The 18,620-nt window shown below is 42.5% G+C and overlaps 1 protein-coding gene across 1 annotated transcript in view; it reads left to right on the top strand.

Annotated features, from left to right (window-relative positions):
- Positions 1-255: 255 nt before the first annotated feature.
- Positions 256-18,620, top strand: part of DCAF17 (DDB1 and CUL4 associated factor 17) — a 55,267-nt gene continuing 36,902 nt past the window's right edge. The window contains exons 1-7 of the mRNA XM_040357765.1: positions 256-356; positions 2,907-3,205; positions 3,392-3,495; positions 6,771-6,861; positions 7,816-7,952; positions 10,700-10,778; positions 16,214-16,291. Coding sequence (XP_040213699.1) covers positions 3,017-3,205; positions 3,392-3,495; positions 6,771-6,861; positions 7,816-7,952; positions 10,700-10,778; positions 16,214-16,291 — 678 coding nt within the window. The 5' untranslated portion in view covers positions 256-356; positions 2,907-3,016. The remainder of the gene's footprint in view (positions 357-2,906; positions 3,206-3,391; positions 3,496-6,770; positions 6,862-7,815; positions 7,953-10,699; positions 10,779-16,213; positions 16,292-18,620) is intronic.

The following is an 18,620-nucleotide window of genomic DNA, read 5'->3' as shown; positions in this document are numbered from 1 at the left end:
TTTGGGAGCAATGTAAACAATCACTTCCATAGCAGAGGCGTGAAGTACAGAGTGTATGGCTACCGTATACAGTTTATCACACTGAACCCACACTAGGAATATAGAGAGTCAACAGAACTTCGTCAAACTGACAGCAAAACAATCAAACCGGAAACGTGCTTTTCTCTAACACTCAGAGGTTAAAGTAGTCCGCAATGCATGCCGGGTGTTGTAGTTTTTCAGTCCGCTCATTCAGTGTGGGACTCTATCAGAAGACTTCATTTCCCATGAGCAGCAGGGGCTCAACCCGGAAGTGGAGGATTGTTGTGTGTTTTTAGTGCTGCTGCTGGAATCATTCACTGTGCTGTGTATAGGAGGTGAGTGAGACTGCATGAGTTCTGTGTACAGCAGGCTCTGTATTAGTATGTCTAGTGTTATTTAATACATTGTTGCAGAATGGGGCTGAGACCTCAGCCTGTTTATCCTGACATATAATACAATGTTACAGCATCATGTATCATCTGTGCAACCAGCCAGATTGTATGGTTTTCCCTATACTTCTGAATGGCTATTCCACCCTGAGCTGTACCTTCAGGCCTTTTGTTATTGCCCTCTGTTTACTTATGTCTCTTATTTACAAGGTGTCAATATTTTCTGAAATACTTTACAGAGAGTAAGGCCTCATGTACACCAGACGTTTTGCTATCTCTCCTAGACGCCTTTCCTCCTGGCAGCGGTCTTTTGGCAGAAAAAACGCCTGTTGCTTGTAAATGTGTTTAGGTGCATCAAGCGCTTGGGCGTTAATTATCTTTTTTGGCCTGAATATTAAACTGTTCTGGACATTAAAATGAATTAATGCTCAAATGCTAATTGCACCTAGCATTATTGCGTGTTTAGACATGTTTACAAGTGCATGTGTGTGTGCGCGCACGCGTCAGCGCAGGCATCTTCCCTACATGGGGCTGTAGTCTTATGGCATGCACAAAAGAGATTTCAATGGAAGCCTGCTAGGCAAAGATGCCACCCTAAGCCCAGGTTCACACTGGGCTGCGGGAATGAAGCCTTGCGTGTTCAGTCGAAATCGCACAATTTCACTCCCGCTGGCGGTCCCGATTTCTGCTGCGATTACAAAGACATCTGTGCAGGTCTCTGCACAGATGTCAATGTAAATCGCAGGCCGCAAATCGCAAAAAGTAGTACAGAAACGACTTTTTGAAATCGGTGCAGCGTCACACTAATTAGGATGGTGCCATTGCTGTCGATTTGAAATGCGATTTGACATGTCAAATCGCACCAGTGTGAACCAGGGCTAAAACGGGAAGATGGGGGCAGCAATTTTGGGACCAGCCAAAAGAAGGAGAAAATAAAGTTTTAAAGGGGTAAGAAGCAGTATGCCGTGTAAATGTAGACCTGCACTGCTTAAGTCTTTAAAAAAGAATTCATGTTTAAAATAACTTCAACCTTTCCTTAATTTTTTCCTTTCCTATACATGGCAGCATACATGTGGTTGGTGCTCTCCCCTAACTTATATGCTGCTATTAACGCAAATCTCCACCCATAAGGAGAAGCGTCGCTTGGTCGCACCCTCCACTGCCTCATTTGGCACTTTGGGGGGGGAAGAGCGTCCCTGGTTTTGAAAGGATCCCGCTCCCACTTCCGGGTAAGATCGCCACATAGCGATCTAAGACATTTCCAGCTCCTCCTCCCACTGCATTCTGGGACACACAGAGGTCCTAGAAGACGGCGGGACAATTCAGAAAGCACAACACAGCTTGCGCGTGCACAGTAGGAAACAGGCTGTGAAGCTGCAAAGCTTCACTTCCTGTTTCCCTTACTACAGATGCCACTACCTGCAACTGAAGCCGAAAGACGAATCGGCTAGGGTACCAACATCACGGCATCCCAGGACAGGTAAGTGTCTTTATATTAATATTCAGCAGCTATGGTTTTTGTAGCTGCTGTTTTTTTTTTTTATAGACTGGAACTCCTCTTTAACCAATTTTATTGGCCATTAAAATGAATAATTAACATAATTACCGCTACATGTGTGTGCGCATGTCGGCGCAGGCATTTTCCCCACATGGGGCTGTAGTCTTATGACATGCACACATGAGTGGCTCAATGGACCCCTGCTAGGCAAAGGAGCTAAGCCTGGGGGCAGCAATAATGGGACCAGCCAAACAAAGAAGAAAATAAAGTTTTAAAACGGTTAGAAGCAGCATCCCATGTAAATGTAGACATGTATTGCTGAAATCTTGAAAAAAGAATTAAGGTTTAAAATACTGTAACTTCAATCTTTCAATAGTTTTCCTTTCCTGGTGCCTATACATGGCAGCATACATGTGGTTGACACTCTGCCCTTACTTGTATGCTGCTATTAAGACGCACACATGCGCACACACACAGCAGTAATCTGGTCTTTACACTTACCAGTTTTAAGATTCTGGGATGAAACCCATACCACCCAGAATAAACTTCAGAGGACCAAATCTTGCTCTCCAGTTTCTGTAAACTACTCCAGCATATACTGGGATCATGTAAATGACAACAAATAAATAAACAAAGAGCAATGATGCAGAGATCAATAGTAGGCGTAATAAAATGGAAAGTGAAAAATAGCAGTGCACTTCATGTGCCTAGGCACTCCCGTGTATTGAGATTGAGGCACTGCTACCTTTGACTGCTAATCTCTTGAGATTTGGTGATGTCACTACACACTGTTCTCCTTGCTGGAGAGATAGTGTACCAGAGGTCTTGTAGTGGCAGAATCTCACTACTTCTGCTTGCTTCATTCTTTTGAGCTGTGCTTTCTGAACTTCTCTTGCTACTTGTTGAATATTACCTAATTTATCGCCATATCACCAGCCATTAGGGGGAGATTCTGACATGTATGCTGCTAACGTGATTATTCTTGATATTTATTACAGGTCATGTGAAGATTTGGCATAGCGTGGAGCAAATGGCAACGTGGATCCACATAGGATTGTGAAGTGCCTGCCTAGTCTGCATTTGCAGGATATCGGTGATGTGACCAGAAATGAATTCTGGTATAGGCCTAAAGCCACCCACATCCCTTCAAATTACCAGTAGAAGACTTTCTTCAAGAGCTGATAGTGTGAAAAATGTCTGCGTCCTTGTCACCAGAAAGACTTTGGGCTCCTTCCCAAAGGGTGCCTACAATAACCACAGGATTAATATGAACATTTTAAGAAAAATTGTATGTCAGGTAATGTGAAAGAAACAAAGGAAATTAAAACTCTAATAAGGCTTACCTGTAGGTACAGTGAATATCTCCTAAACCTGCACGGTTTAGGAAATATTCACACTGCATGCGCTCTGAAGGTCTGGCATAGATTCTAAAGCACTTAAAAATATAGTTGATATTTACAAATTGTCTTATATCTTCCTTTAGAAAACCACACAGTTTCGCAAAGTTTGGACAAAACATTCAAAGTCTGCTATCAACTATGTCAATGGAAGAATTTACTTTGCCAACTTTGGGTGCTGTTTCAGCAGGTAATGAGTTAATTTATATGTGTGTAATCAGATTGTACTTACTATGCAAGTCTCCGCATTACAGTATGGCTGGGTGAGCAAAGGTGCTCAAAAGGTGTTGGTTTTTTTTTTTTTGGTTGTTTTTTATTTAGCATAGAAAATAATTCGCATACAAATGGCAGGTAAGTGAAATGTGTATTAAATTATAAATCAACAAGACCGTTTACCCCAACAGTAGGAAATTAGCAGAATGGCCGTTCCCTTCCACACAAACCTCCGTTCCCCTAAAAAGACCAAGGCACTTACTAACCTCCCCCCTCAGGTGACATAAATATACATGAAACCATGGGCAATTGCAGATGGAGTATATTACTCTAAAACCCCGTCTTTTATAACAGTGTACTGTACTTGTCCCCCCAACTTCAGTTGGGGCTTATCAAAAAACAGTGATCTTGCAGCGTCTCCTCACCCCTTAACCATTCAGTGATGCATATCCTCCTGCAACGTATCCTTTGAGTCCACCCACCAAAACCACACCTTTATAAACTTCTTGGGGGATCCCCGGGCCTCATACGGTATAGAAGAATGTCAGCATTTACTACCTTCAACCGCATCCCTAATGTTGGTTGTTTTCTATGGATCCACCTCCTTGCGATGAGCTTCCGGACCCCAAAATACAGAATCCTAAGAAATTATTTGATTTTACACTGTTCAACTCCTCTTGGTCAAAAATTCCCAATAGGCAACGCAAGGGGGAGCATATATATTGGGGAGATCAAATTTGTCGGCTATAAATTCAGTCACCATAGACCATAATGCCTTTATTTTGGTACACTCCCACACCATGTGAATAAAAGTCCCTTCCGCCCCAAGCATTTGTGACAAGTTGCAGAGTCTCTCTTACGCACAAAATAATCTAACCGATGTATAATACATCTGATAGGAGGTACCTAAGCTGAATGTCGAACAGAGCCCTGAATTTTTTTACTGTGGTATCTGTCTGATGGTCGTAATAGAGAAGTGCATCACATACATACCACGAGGGATCTGAGAAATATTCAATCAAGCTCAGAAATTACATGTTTATTCATTCGGTTCTAGAATTTTTATTTTTTCCCAAGGGTAGGCACTGCACTCCTATTTTTTTTTTTTTTTTATTATTTATATATTGTTTTCTTCAGTACAAAAAATCTAGTTAAAATACATACATCTTTATACATAAAACACATTGTATGAATTTTAAAGTACACACTATACCCATATCCCACCCTCCTCTCCCCCTTACACCCCACCATCTTATGTGTATCTCACACACAAACTCTTTCCCTACTGCAGTATAAGCTTTTTCCTCTTCTCTCTTTCTCTCCTTTTTCTTTTTCCTTTTTCCCCCTACACTGCACTATATAGTTGAAGTAAATGCCCAGATGCTCACCTATGAACAAATCCATATATATCCAATACTGGTTTAGCGGCATTCACGGGTCTTGCCGAGGAGGCAAATTAAAACAGTAGTGTGTTTTTTGTTTTTTTTGTTTTTTTTTGTCTGTTTGTGATTTAGCTCAGTCCATCTTTCTCAAGGGAGATGGACATCGAAATGTTGACAATAAAAACACTGCTGTTTTTGATCCCTTTCCTCTGCAAGACCCGTGAGTGCCTCCAAACCAGTATTGGAGATATATTATGTATGTATATAAACTTGCTGCTTTATATAACACAGGTTTTTCTTAGCCTGACCCTACTTTCCTTACTGCAGTTAAAGGGTTAGTAAAGGAAAAAATGTTTGTCCTTTAAAATAACAAACATGTTATACTTGCCTCCACTGTGCAGTTCGTTTTGCACAGAGTGGCCCAGATCCACGTCTTCTGTGGTCCCTCGGCGGCTGTCCCTGGTCCTCCCCGCAAGTACTGACCACAGTCATGTGAGAGAGCTCGCATGGTGGTGAGCAATTGCGGGCGCGCTCCCGTGATACAGCGAGCTGCCATAGCCGCTCACTGTATCACTCGGCCCCGCCCCTCGGCGCGCCGCGTCACTGGATGTGATTGACAGCAGTGCCAGCCAATGGCTGCGCTGCTCGCAATCCATCCGCTCTAGCCAATCAGCGGCCAGGCTGAGCGGCGAAGAGGATGTCTGGACCGGGCACGGGACTTTCGAGGGGTCAGGTAAGTATAACGGAGGTTCGGGGGGGGGGGCTTTATCAGATGTGTTTTCACCGTAATGCATAGATTTCATTAAGGTGAATTTTTTTTTTTTTTCTTTACAATTCCTTTAAGGAGTAAAAACAATGATGAAGCAACTGCAAAATGATGATGTGAAAAACCAAAGCAATAGACCTCTGACTTGCCTTTGTATTATGCAGGGAGTTACAGGAAATAAAAATAGATACATTCTGGTAACAAGTCTTATCATTAAAAATTTATCAAGTCTGTCAGTTTTTCAGGCAGATCTGATCGGACCTTTCACTCTAGGCTATGGAGCAGTGGATGTCAGTGGTGACGTATCTGCCGCTATCTGATCCAATCCTGTCTGCAAAATACAGAGGGATGGTGGTCCTATTTAGCATCCGTCAGGTGGATAGGATCGGATGAAAACACAGGCGGTCCGTTTTCACCTGACCGACCTGTCATCCACCTGCTGAGCAAGCAGAATCCGTCAGGTGGAGGCGCCCGTGTGAAAGGGGCCTTGAATGTTTTTTTTTAACACATATTTGAAGATGGTGAAGTTCATCCTTTTAACTGTGGGTTAGTTTACCTAGAAAAAAAGTTAAACTAACACCATTCACCTTTCCCATCCCCCCCCTGGTTTGCATGGTACTTGGTGCTCAGTGTGTGCTGAGCTGTCAGTGCCCACACAGCCAGTGTAGCGGTCCAGGGATTTGAAATCCCAGCTCTTCTGCCTCTTCTTTTTAAAGTGCTTCCAGGATGGATCACAGATTCTCTGTGCTGTTACTGACCCATCAGAATCTCTTTGATACGTCCAGGTAGTGCTGCAGAGAGAAATATGAGTAAAGCAGGGTTTTCAAATCCCCGAACTGCTACACCAGCTGCATGGGCACTGACAGATCATCATCCACTGAGGTAAGTAGAGGAGGGGACTGGTGGAGGGTGTTCTGAAAAGGTGAAATTAAACTTTAAAGAAACCAATCAAATTTTACCCTAGCAAAGTAAAAAGTAGTTTCTGATTGTTTTTTATTGCTCACTTTGGCTATTGTTTGCTTTTTGGGGTTAATAAATAAGACCTGCTTGAGTAAAAAAAATCAAAATGGAGTGGTAATTAAGTATTTTTATCGTTTTGTGCAGTATTTCTTCAAAACCACAGCAACTGTATGAAATGCCCAGATGTCTAAAATCAGAAAAGATTGAAGATGCAATGTTATGTGAAGGTGCATTGGTAAGTACCTTGTAGTAGCAAGGAGGAGGTTCACTTTAAGGCCCCTTTCACACTGGGGCGGGAGCCGCGGTGGCGGTATAGCACCGCTAAAAATAGCGGCACTATAACGTCGGATTTGCCGCGGGATTCGGCCACTAGCGGTGCGGTATTAATCCCCGCTAGCGGCCGATAAAGGGTTAATACCGCCCACAATGCGCCTCTGCAGAGCCGTATTGCGGGCGGTATTGCCACGGTTTTCCATTGTTTTAAATGGGAAGGAGCGGTATACACGCCGCTCCTCTCACCGCTCCAAAGATGCTGCTGGTGGGAGATTTGTTTTCTCTCCTGCCAGCGCATCGCCTCAGTGTGAAAGCCCTCGGGATTTCGCATTGAGTATGCAGTGCAGGAGTTTTTCAGGCGGTAAAGCATCGCTATTTTTAGCGCTGTACCGCCTGAAAAACTCCTCAGTGTGAAAGGGGTCTAAGGCTGGGTTCACACTGATGCAAATTGGATGCAGGTTTTCCCACATCAAATTTGCATGACAAGAGGGTGTGACCGGCTCTCAATAGAGCCAGTTCACACACCTCAGGGGAAGCTGCAGAGCAGATTGCACAAGGGTCCTGTGCATCTTTGGCTCAGTTTCAGGTCTGAATTCAGGCAACAATTTTGGGCCTGATTCGTCCCTGAAACGGAGAACAGGGACATTCCGTACCCCTGCTGTGTGCGGAGAACAAGGACATTCCGTACCCCTGCTGTGTGCGGAGAACAAGGACACTCCATACCCCTGCTATGAGCGGAATCCGCACACGGTGTGAACCTAGCCTCAAATAACAATGTGCACTTCTAGGTTTGGTTCTACTGTGAGTCTACACCTACATGATGATTTCTGCTTTGGTTTGTGATTTTCATGTCAACTATGTTACTCTGATCACTTAAAAAATCTGGATGACTATATAAATATTTTTTATTGCTCAGGGGGAGGCTCTTCCTCAGCCATCGGACTATACCTCCTCGTTGCTTGCCATAACTGGTCACAACTGGCTGTTGCGTATTGCTGCTGACACTGGGGAGACATTGCAGAAGGTCTACCTCGGGTCATACAGAAAATTCAGGTAATGTCTGCTAAAATCTGATGCATGATCCAGTAACTAAACTATCAACTGGGAAATTCCTTTTCCAAACATGTAGTCTGATTCCAGCTGTTGTTTGGCATATTAGGCTACCAAGTACAAAATCCTCAATCCGACTGGTCATTACTGGCCATGCCACAATTTGCAATTTTCGGCAAATAGAGGTCAGCAGTGTTTTTGTTTTAATTTTAGGTATGTATAGAAAAGCTTCTTCTCCTGAGGTGTATTCTATTGCCCAATGGCTGCATTTATTTTTTGTATAATTACATTTTTTAATGACTGGTAATTACAGTTCCTGCTGTAGTTTTGGCATGCTAATATGAGAGCTGCGGCTTTTATGTCGGCTTTTTTAGAGTCGGCACTACAGCAGAATGCAGTGTCGTATGATACAACATGATCTGAATCTTAAAAGTACCCACAGCCTCCCTTCTTCCTTGGAACACTTTCCTTGCCTGCACACAACTACCCTTTGCCTACTTCTCCTACAGTCTATTGCAAAACAACTAGGGATCGACCGATTATCGGGAAGGCCGATATATGCATTTTCAGAAAAATCACTGTGGCTTTGACTATTCACATAACGCCTTGTGTTTAGTAAATGGTTCACAGAATACAAGGTGTGCAAGGTGCAATTTTGCAATAGATTGCATAGCGACATCTGGGCAATAGAGTGCACCTCAGGAGAGCTAACTTTTCTCTTTACACACCTAAAATTAAATATGCCTGGCATAAATGCATTGAAAAGTCCTCACTTCAGGTTTTTTTTTGTTTTCAGGCAAACTTAAATGTAATGGAGATGTCGGGCCAGATTCAGAAAGAGTTATGCCGGTGTATCAGTGATACGCCGGCATAACTCACACTTTGCGCCGGCTTATCTGTTTTTCTGTATGCCGAAAACAAGATAAGCCGGTTTGCAGCAAAGATCTGACAGGCGTAATTGTATTACACCGTCGGATCTTAACTGCAATTTTAAAATGGCCGCTGGGGGCGTTCTCGCTGATTTACGCCGAGAATATGTAAATCAGCGAGATACACCAATTCACGAACGTACGCGGGCCCGACTCAGTCACTTTACGCCATTTACGTAAGGGTTTTCCCGGCGTAAAGATAAAGCTGCCCAAAGCAGGCGCATCCTATGTAAGTATGGACGTCGTGACCGCGAGAAATTTGAAATTTTTTACGTAGTTTGCGTAACTCGTCCGTGAATGGGGATTTACGTAGATTACGTTCACGTCGAAAACACCGTCATAATTCGCAGCATGCGCACTGGGATTTTTCTAAGGCCGGCGCATACGCAGTACGTTTGGCGCGTGGACGCGCCTAATTTAAATAGGAGATGCCCCCTACCCGCCTATTTTGAATTAGGCCGCCCAATTTACGATACGCCGCCGCAACTTAACACGCAAGTGCTTTGTGAATACAGCACTTGCGTGTTAAGTTGCGGCGGCTTAACGTAAATAAGAAAAGTTACGCCGCCACAACTTTGTGCGCGGCTTTCTGAATCTGGCCCGTCATCTGTTCCTGTGACAGCTCTCTGAGATGGGAAATCTACCGAACTATGGTAGATTTCCTCTTAACTTATTGACGTGTTACTGGGGCAGGAAGTGAAGGGAAGTTTCTTTAAAGCGGATGTGCCATGGGAACAAAATATTAAAAGCCAGCAGCTACAAATACTGCAGCTGCTGACTTTTAATATTAGGACACTTACCTGTCCTGGAGTCCAGCGCCGATCGCAGCAGAGCACGAGCGATCGCTCGTCTCTCTGCTGCTCCCCCTGCCATCCACGCTGAGGGAACCAGGAAGTGAACCGCTGCGGCTTCACTGCCCGGTTCCCTATGGCGCATGCGCGAGTCGCGCTGCGCCCGCCGATTGGCTCACACGCTGTGTGCTGGGAGCCGAGTGTTCCCAGCACACAACGGGCGACAGACGGGATGTGACGGAATGCCCGTCTTTCGCCCGTAGCGTGTGGCCGGAAGTGGGTGCAAATACCTGTCTTTAGACAGGTGTCTGCACCCCCCTCCCCCCTGAAAGGTGTCAAATGTGACACCAGAGGGGGGGAGGGTTCCGATCAGCGGGACTCCACTTTAGGGTGGAGAACCGCTTTAATGGTACAGAACAGCAAAAAATAAACTCTACACTATTCACACCAAAAAAGTTTTGGCTATACTTACACTTTGAGTAATCCAATGAGCAGGATGTAAACCGCAAGGTACAAAGGAGCTGCATTGCTGCAGGGGAGAAAAAAAAAGTGTCACCTACTGCGGCATATATTTGTACATCATAATACTGGTTAAAAAGAATGATAAATCTTTGGCAGCTAGAACAAAAATTGTAGGTATGTCAAATATTTTTTTAGGGGAATTCAAAATATAAAGGTGCTATTTAGGCCATTGTTGCTAACCGAAGTTTCTAAAACAGCTGATTTTTGGGAGATATAAAGGGGGTGAACATTGCTTGGCACTGGTTGTGTATCTCATGAGTTTTATCTGTGCAATAAGCTTGGGCGTCTTCTGAACTACACATATGTTGTACTCCAATGAGCTGTAGGTGGGACATTTCCTGCCTGCATTTTAAATGAGCTGTGGAGTGGGGAATGGTCCATCCCGCTGCTCATTGGGGTACAAAATAGCAGAAGTTTGGAGGACAATCAAGCTCATCTCTACTTTCAAAAAGCTATACACATACATCTTATAGCGGAAAATTGAAAATCTTCAAATTTTTTACAATAGGTATGTTACCTGGGATGTTCCACAGGAGACTCTAGTGGTCAAATCTATCCAAAAGAGTGCTGTATCTGAAAACCAACAGGTATGTGTTTTACCAAAAATGTTGTGTACAACACAAGAGAGAAACAAAAATGCTTGTAGGGGTAGAGGGAAACTACGGTAGTTTTAAAGTGACTTAAAAATATATTTTTATATTATTGGACTTTTTTTTTAAACTTCCCTAAATGACAACCATTTTGCACTCCCTAAATTCTCCGTAGTCACAGTATGCGCCCTTTTTCAAAGCCTACACTAACGCAGTGTCTTATGCTACAACATGGTCTGAATCTTACAAGTACTAAAGCCTTGGAACACTTTCCTTGCCTGCACACAACTACCCACTGCCTCCCCTGCAGTCTATTGCAAAACAACTAGGGATCGACCGATTATCGGCGGACAATATCGGCATTTTCAGAAAAATCGGTATCGATCTCAAACTAGATATTACAGATTATTGCTTCAAGGGGTTTTACAGCGCAGCATCACCCCAGTAGTGTTGTTTAGAGCGGACAGTCGAGTTTATTGTAATAACAGCCGATACGTCTCGGCAGCCGCTTGGCTGTTATTACAAGCAACGGGAGGGGACTCTCCAATCCCACAGGGAGGCCCGAGCAACCAGCCAATGCTTCGTTCGTGTTTCGGATCTAGTAATCCGGGAAGTCATGACGGATTACTGCCATTTTAAAGGCGCCAGTTTTAAAAAATGTAAGTATTCAAAAATGCAATTCTTGACGTTTTTGAATACTTTAAAGTGCAGAGGAGGGGTTTGGGGTCTTATAGACACCCAATCGCTCCTATCAATGCCTATTACTGTCACAAGGGATGTTCACATTCCTTGTGACAGCAACAACAGTGATTAAAAACGTAGAAATGTAAAATGACAGTGTAAATTTTTTTTTATTTTTTTTTTAAATGTGCAGACTATCAGCTAAAAATTTCGGCTATCGGCAGGAGAGGTGGTCGAAATATCGGTATCGTATCGGCACCAAAAAAACGATATCTGTCGATCCCTCAAACCAACCCACCCAAACTTGCTTCTTACTGACCCTCCCACGTAAAACACCCATGTTTCGGGAAAGAAAAGCGTGCTGGGAAATATAGTTTCCTAATTTCGTTTTCATGTGTTCCGGAACACAAGATGAATTGCAAGATATATTCCTATCTCTACAGCATGCCCTTTTTAAAGGACCATGGTTAGGTGGTGGTGACATAGCAGTTTTGTTCATTCATTGCTGCATTTTGTAAAAGCAGGTAATGTTCAAGAGAATCATAGGGAAATATTTTAAAAATTGCAAACACATATATTAAATTTTTTTTTTATTTTTTTTTTATTATTTTAATAATCAGTTAAAGTTCCTCCTGACTTCTAGTGATCTTAAAGTTCAGACAAGCAATCGTCTAGGGGTGTAGTTTAGCAGATCACATGCTTTACATATTAGCAGGTCTTTAGGTGTATTTTCACCTTGGCAGGCAAATTTTGAGAGACCCTCACTATGTGCTTATTTGTTTCCGGTCACTAACCATACCGTAAAAATAGTTTAAAAAAAAATGTCTTACTTTCTAGTTGTTTCTATAGAGCAGGTGTATACATTGTATTCTATAGGCAGCTCAAATTGTTTAATATAACTTGCTTTACAATACACTATAGGAAGACTTTAGGGACTTTAAAGCGGAGTTCCGGCCACAATTTCACTTTTTAAATATAAATACCCCTGTAATACACAAGCTTAATGTATTCTAGTAAAGTTAGTCTGTAAACTAAGGTCCGTTTTGTTAGGTTGTTACAGCATTTAGACAAATAGAAATTGACTGGGGCCATCTTAAGTGTGTGCATCATGAAGCCAAACTGTATGACTTCCTGGATTTCAGCCTTGCAGATCTCGCACATGCTCAGTGCTGCACAAGCAGTGTCAGATCAGGTTTCAGCACCTGTGCTGTCCAAGTCACATGATTCTTTGAGACTGGGGAGTGCACAGACTCCTGGAAAGTTACACCCACTACATTCCCAGAAGTCTGTGCAGTGTAGGTTAGGAAGCATTAAGCACCTAGGTGCAGGAAGTGGGAAGATTAACTATTCTGCCTAGCAACAACACTTTAAAGGCATCTAAAAAAAAAAAAAAAATTTTCGTAAAGGACTAATGACATTTTTTTAAAACTACTGATGTAATGTTATATTTATGGGTGGAACTCCACTTTAAGTGAATCAATGTACATAATACCACCCAGGCCTTGAGGTCTTTAAAAGTAGTACTATAGGGACTTTTTTTTTTTTTTTTCCATTTTGGAAGAGTAAGAAGGCAGGGTTAAAACCCCTGACAGTTCCCAGAATTTGGGATTTTCTTTTATTTTCACTTTCAACAATAATGTTGTAATAAACAACTTTTAACCACTTCAGTCCCGGACCATATTGCTGGTCAAAGACCAGGCCACTTTTTGTGATTCGGCACTGCGTCGCTTTAACTGACAATTGCGCGGTCGTGCGACGTGGCTCCCAAACAAAATTGATGTTTTTTCAAAATTGATGTTCTTTTTTTTTTCCCACAAATAGAGCTTTCTTTTGGTGGTATTTGATCACCTATGCGGTTTTTATTTTTTGCGTTATAAACAAAAATAGAGCGAAAACTTTTAAAAAAATTCAATATTTTTTACTTTTTGATATAATAAATATTCCCCCAAAAAATATATAAAAAAACATATTTTTTCCTCAGTTTAGGCCGATTCGTATCCTTCTACATATTTTTGGATATAAAAATCGCAATAAGCATTTATTGATCGGTTTGCGCAAAAGTTTTAGCGTCTACAAAATAGGGGATAGTTTTCTGGCATTTTTATTAACTTTTTTTTTTTTTTTTACTAGTATTGTGGCGATCAGCTTTTTTTTTTTTTTTTTTTTTTTTTTTTTCGTGACTGCGACATTATGGGACCATTGTCATTTTTACAGAGATCAGTGCTATAAAAATGCACCGATTGCTGTGAAAATGACACTGGCAGTGAAGAGGTTGACTACTAGGTGGCGCTGTAGGGGTTAAGTGTGCCCTAGTGAGTGATTCTTACTGTAGGGGGGATGTGCTGTGTGTGACAAGACGGTGATCACCGCTTCTGATTACAGGAAGTGGTAATCACTGTCACTAGGCAGAGCGGGTGATGCTTGTTTACATCAGCATCTCCCCATTCTTCCTCGCCGGGTATCCCCTGCGGCGATCAAGTCCACAGGACCCGAGGTCGGGCTCACGGAGCTTGCACGTCCACAATGCTGTGATCTTAAAGGGGACGTATATATACATCCTTCTGCCTGTCCGTGCCATGCTGTCGACGTATATAGTCCTGCGCTGGTCGGCAAGCAGTTAAATCTTGTCTATATTGTACTCCCTGTTACACTGCAATACATTTTCAAATAAGTTTTAATATACATTTTTTGATTGATTTTTATTTCTGTGTGGCCATGTGGCTCCTGAGCACTAGCTTTCACTCCTCTCTGGGCAACTGTACCAACTTCAGCAGCTGCTGGGTGCAGGGATGGACTGGCCATTGGGACTACAGGGAGTTTCCCGGTGGGCCGATGGCTCAGTGGGCCGGCTTCAGTGACAGCGGACCGCTGCCCTCCTCCGCTCCTCTGTCTCTCCCTTTCTGCAGCGCTCACCTCCTCTCCCTCCCCGCAGCGCTCACCTGGGGGGAACAAAGAAGCAGGGGGAGGACCAAAGGAGCAGGGGGGACAACAGATGAGCATGGGGGAGGGGACAGACAGCTGACTCAACAGCTATGGCCTGGGAGTTTCTCACTTCTGCCTAATCTTGTCCCATAGGGGGGGCACCAAACTGATTCATTGCCCCGGGTAAAATAATGTCTAGCTTCCCCACTGGTACTGCCTATAAGAGTACCAGTACCAATAATATAGTATAACAGCTAGTGGCTAGTGAAGGGGGAGAGGGGGCTTGGTTGGCCGGGGGGGGGGGGGGGGGGGGGGGGAGTTGTCCAGCCGCCATGGGAGAGACCTGTCAAAGTGGGCCAGTCTGGATGAAGTCCAGGGCCAAATTTTTGTCCCAGTCCAGCCCTGGCTGGGTGTCAACTCTCTCAGCTGATAGTGGCTTTCAGCAATGGACGCTGACAGGTGACATTACCGCTCTATGAAATTCAGCCCTGTTGTTCGATCTTCACATTACACATATGAGTTTGAGCTTTGCAGTCATATGACCACATAGAAAAACATTAAAAAAGGTATGGGTTATTAGAACAATTATGTGGCGCAATGGGGAGCACTATGAAGGCAACTTTTTAAAAATTGGTTTATAGTTTTAGCCTTTGTTTTTTCTTTAAAAACTTGCTTCCGTAGCCAGCTCATTAACACTACATAGAAAAAAGTATGATTTTAATATGATTTTATAGCAAATAAAAAGATAAGCCGCAGCTATGAATACCGTGTTTCCCCGAAAATAAGCCCGGGTCTTATATTAATTTTGGCAACCTAAAACACACTAGGGCTTATTTTCGGGGGATGTCTTATTTAATGATCTTAAAGTGGTTGTTACCCTAAAGAAAAAAAAAAGAAAAAATCCTTTTCATTTAAAGCATGATGGATCTCCTGTGTCCCCTGTCTTCTCCCCTCCCCCTCCCTGTCAGGTCAGGAGTCAGTATTTTGATGTAAATAGCATCTTAAAATCAAATCCAATTCAATACAATTTGTAGGAATGGGGTGCAGCGTGTGATTGTGATTGTTTTTTGGGCAATACGGTACCTCTCTTGCAGCTTCCTGGCTGTCACATGGTCTGCCTGGGATCTTCTCTGCTCTGGGATCCCCGCTGGCGTCGGCCTTCTCCGTGCATGGGGGAGGGAGCCGCGGGGATGAGGAGAGCGGAGGAGGGGGAAGCCGTTGTCCCGCTGGCGTCTGCCCGCTCCATGCGCTGAGGAGGGAGGGGCTGCGGGCATCGAGCGGGAGGAGAGAGGAGAGGGGGAGCCGCTGTCCAGCTGACGTCAGCCCGCTCCTTGTTGTGATACAATAAAGATCACTGATTTTATATCCAGCAGTGCCGGCTGTGCGCTGGGGAGGGGGGGCTGCGGGCGTCAGCCAGGAGGAGAGGAGAGGAGAAGACCTCTGATGAGTCTGCAAATAGGGTGTAATCATTCTGAAAGATGGATTTAAAAAAAAATGTTAAACTAATTTTACTAGGGCTTATTTTCGGGGTAGTGCTTATATTGCAGCCCTCCCCAAGAATCATGCTAGGTCTTATTATCGGGGTAGGTCTTATTTTCGGAGAAACAGGGTATGTATTTTTACAGGTGTGCTAAGTGAATGGAAACGCATAACAAATATAAAGAAAATTTCATCCCAATGAGGCTGCAAAAGTGGAACAGAAAACAAAAAAGAAATCACTTTTATTTAGCCCTAAATTCTTTTTTAAAAACTGCTACCTAATGTTAGTTTCTGTAAACCATTTAATCGATAATCAGTTGACTTTTAAAATCTTTCTTTTTGTATTTCAGAGCACAGTGCTGTTTTATTTTGCAATTTTCAATGTTTTTCCTCTGAAATTAGTAGGCGTAATGGAGATTGATAAAAAAGTATGTATATTTTGTCCTTTTTCACAATTTTATTTATTTTTTTTCTTTATGGACCGTACTCAAAAAATTTACAAAAAACTATAAAAAGTACTGTGCACATACAGTATATAAATATAGCATAGAAACAGTGCCAACTAGACTAGAGAAAGGTCCTGCGAGCCTCCACTCACCAGATGCTTAGAAAACTGTAATGAGGGTAGCTGCTAGCGTGGAATACGTCTCACAAATCATGCAAATATGAATGAATTAAATATATATATAATGCACACTCAATCAGTCTGAATACCGAAGTGCATACATCAATACATAAATGGAATAAAAAAAAAACAAATTAATATATATATTTATTTATTTTATTTATTGATATATGTATGTATGTATGTATGTATGTGTGTGTGTGTGTGTGTGTGTGTGTGTGTGTGTGTGTGTGTAATATATGGTGATCAATGTGTGATGTGACGGCTTAAAATAAACAATGTGAAGATTCATATAAAAAGTCCATATATCATAAATGTGTGAACTGATCAAAAAACAAAGTGCTCATGTGCATATATGTGGTGTCCAGCTGCGACACTGACGAAGGCGCTAAATAGTTCAAACAACTTGGTAGGTGATCAAAACATGCCAGGGTGTCCTCACTCTAGTGCTCCCCTTGTCACATCACGCATTGATCACCATATATCCCGTACATATATTTATATATATATTTTTTTTATTTATGTATTGATATATGTAGTCAGACTGAGTGTGCATTATATATATTTTTTTAGCGCAGTGTATATATTTAATTCAGTTCAGCGCCCAAAACAATTATTATTGGTGTGTGTGTGTGTGTGTGTGTGTGTGTGTGTGTGTGTGTGTGTGTGTGTGCTGATTATTTATTTTCTTCTTCATTTTATTTTTATTAGCAGGCTGAGCGCTCGCTCTTGTTTCCTTTTTTCACAGTATATAAATATAGACTGTGTTTGAGTGTGTGTGTGTGTGTGAGTGTGTGTGTATATAATAAAATATATATAGCCATGTCAGGATCCTTAATCAGGTATAACAACCATGCCTTTTATACCGGATGAAGGATCCTGACCGATCTGAAACAATTGTAAATTTATGAGTTTGTAGACTTAAGAGAGTTACAAGGTGCTGCAGATTGGACTTTTTTTATTTTTCTATACATTACAGTTTGGGTGACCTCCGTTACCTGCTTTGCACCTGAAGGATGTGTTTTTTGCTGGATGTGTGCTGCCGTGACCAGCTTATACATTTTTTTTTGTAATAAATTTTATATATATATATAATATATATATATATATATATATATATATATATATATATATATATATATATTTTCACAAAACTAAGTGCATTACTTACATTTTTGGCAATATTTTATTATCTTTTTTTACATGTGACAACACTAAATGATACTTTGCTACAATGTAAAGTAGTGAGTGTACAGCTTGTATAACTTGTGTAAATTTGCTGTCCCCTCAAAATAACTCAACACACAGCCATTCTTGTCTAAACCGCTGGCAACAAAGGTGAGTACTCCCCTAAGTGAAAATGTCCAGATTGGGCCCAATTAGCCATTTTCCCTCCCTGGTGTCATGTGACTTGTTAGTGTTACAAGGTCTCGGGTGTGAATGAGGAGCAGGTGTGTTAAAGTTGGTGTCATCGCTCTCACTTTCTCATACTGGTCACTATAAGAAGATTACTAAAATCTGTGGTCTCATCAGACCATGATAAACTTATTTGGTTCAGATGGTGTCAAGCGTGTGTGGCAGCAACCTGGTGAGGAGTACAAAGACAAATGTGTCTTGTCTACAGTCAAGCATGGTGGTGGGAGTGTCATGGTCTGGGGCTGCATGAGTGCTGCGGGCACTGGGGAGCTACAATTCATTGAGGGAACCATGAATGCCAACATGTACTGTGACATACTGAAGCAGAGCATGATCCCCTCCTCCTTCGAAGACTGGGTCGCAGGGCAGTATTTCAACATAACGACCCCAAACACACCTCCAAGATGACCACTGCCTTGCTAAAGAAGCTGAGGGTAAAGGTGATGGACTGGCCAAGCATGTCTCCAGACCTAAACCCTATTGAGCATCTGTGGGGCATCCTCAAATGGAAGGTGGAGGAGCGCAAGGTCTCTAACATCCACCAGCTGCGTCGTCGGGAAGGAGTGGAAGAGGACTCCAGTGACAACCTGTAAAGCTCTGGTGAACTCCATGCCCATGGGGGTTTAAGCAGTGGCCACACAAAATTTGGACATTTTCACTTAAGAGTGTATTCACTTTTGTTGCCAGCGGTTTAGATATTAATGGCTGTGTGTTGT

This window comes from Rana temporaria, chromosome 6, assembly GCF_905171775.1.
Source record: "Rana temporaria chromosome 6, aRanTem1.1, whole genome shotgun sequence".
Lineage (NCBI taxonomy): Eukaryota > Metazoa > Chordata > Amphibia > Anura > Ranidae > Rana > Rana temporaria.
The sequence above is the reverse complement of the archived record's forward strand: the minus strand, read 5'-3'. Positions and strand labels throughout refer to the sequence as shown.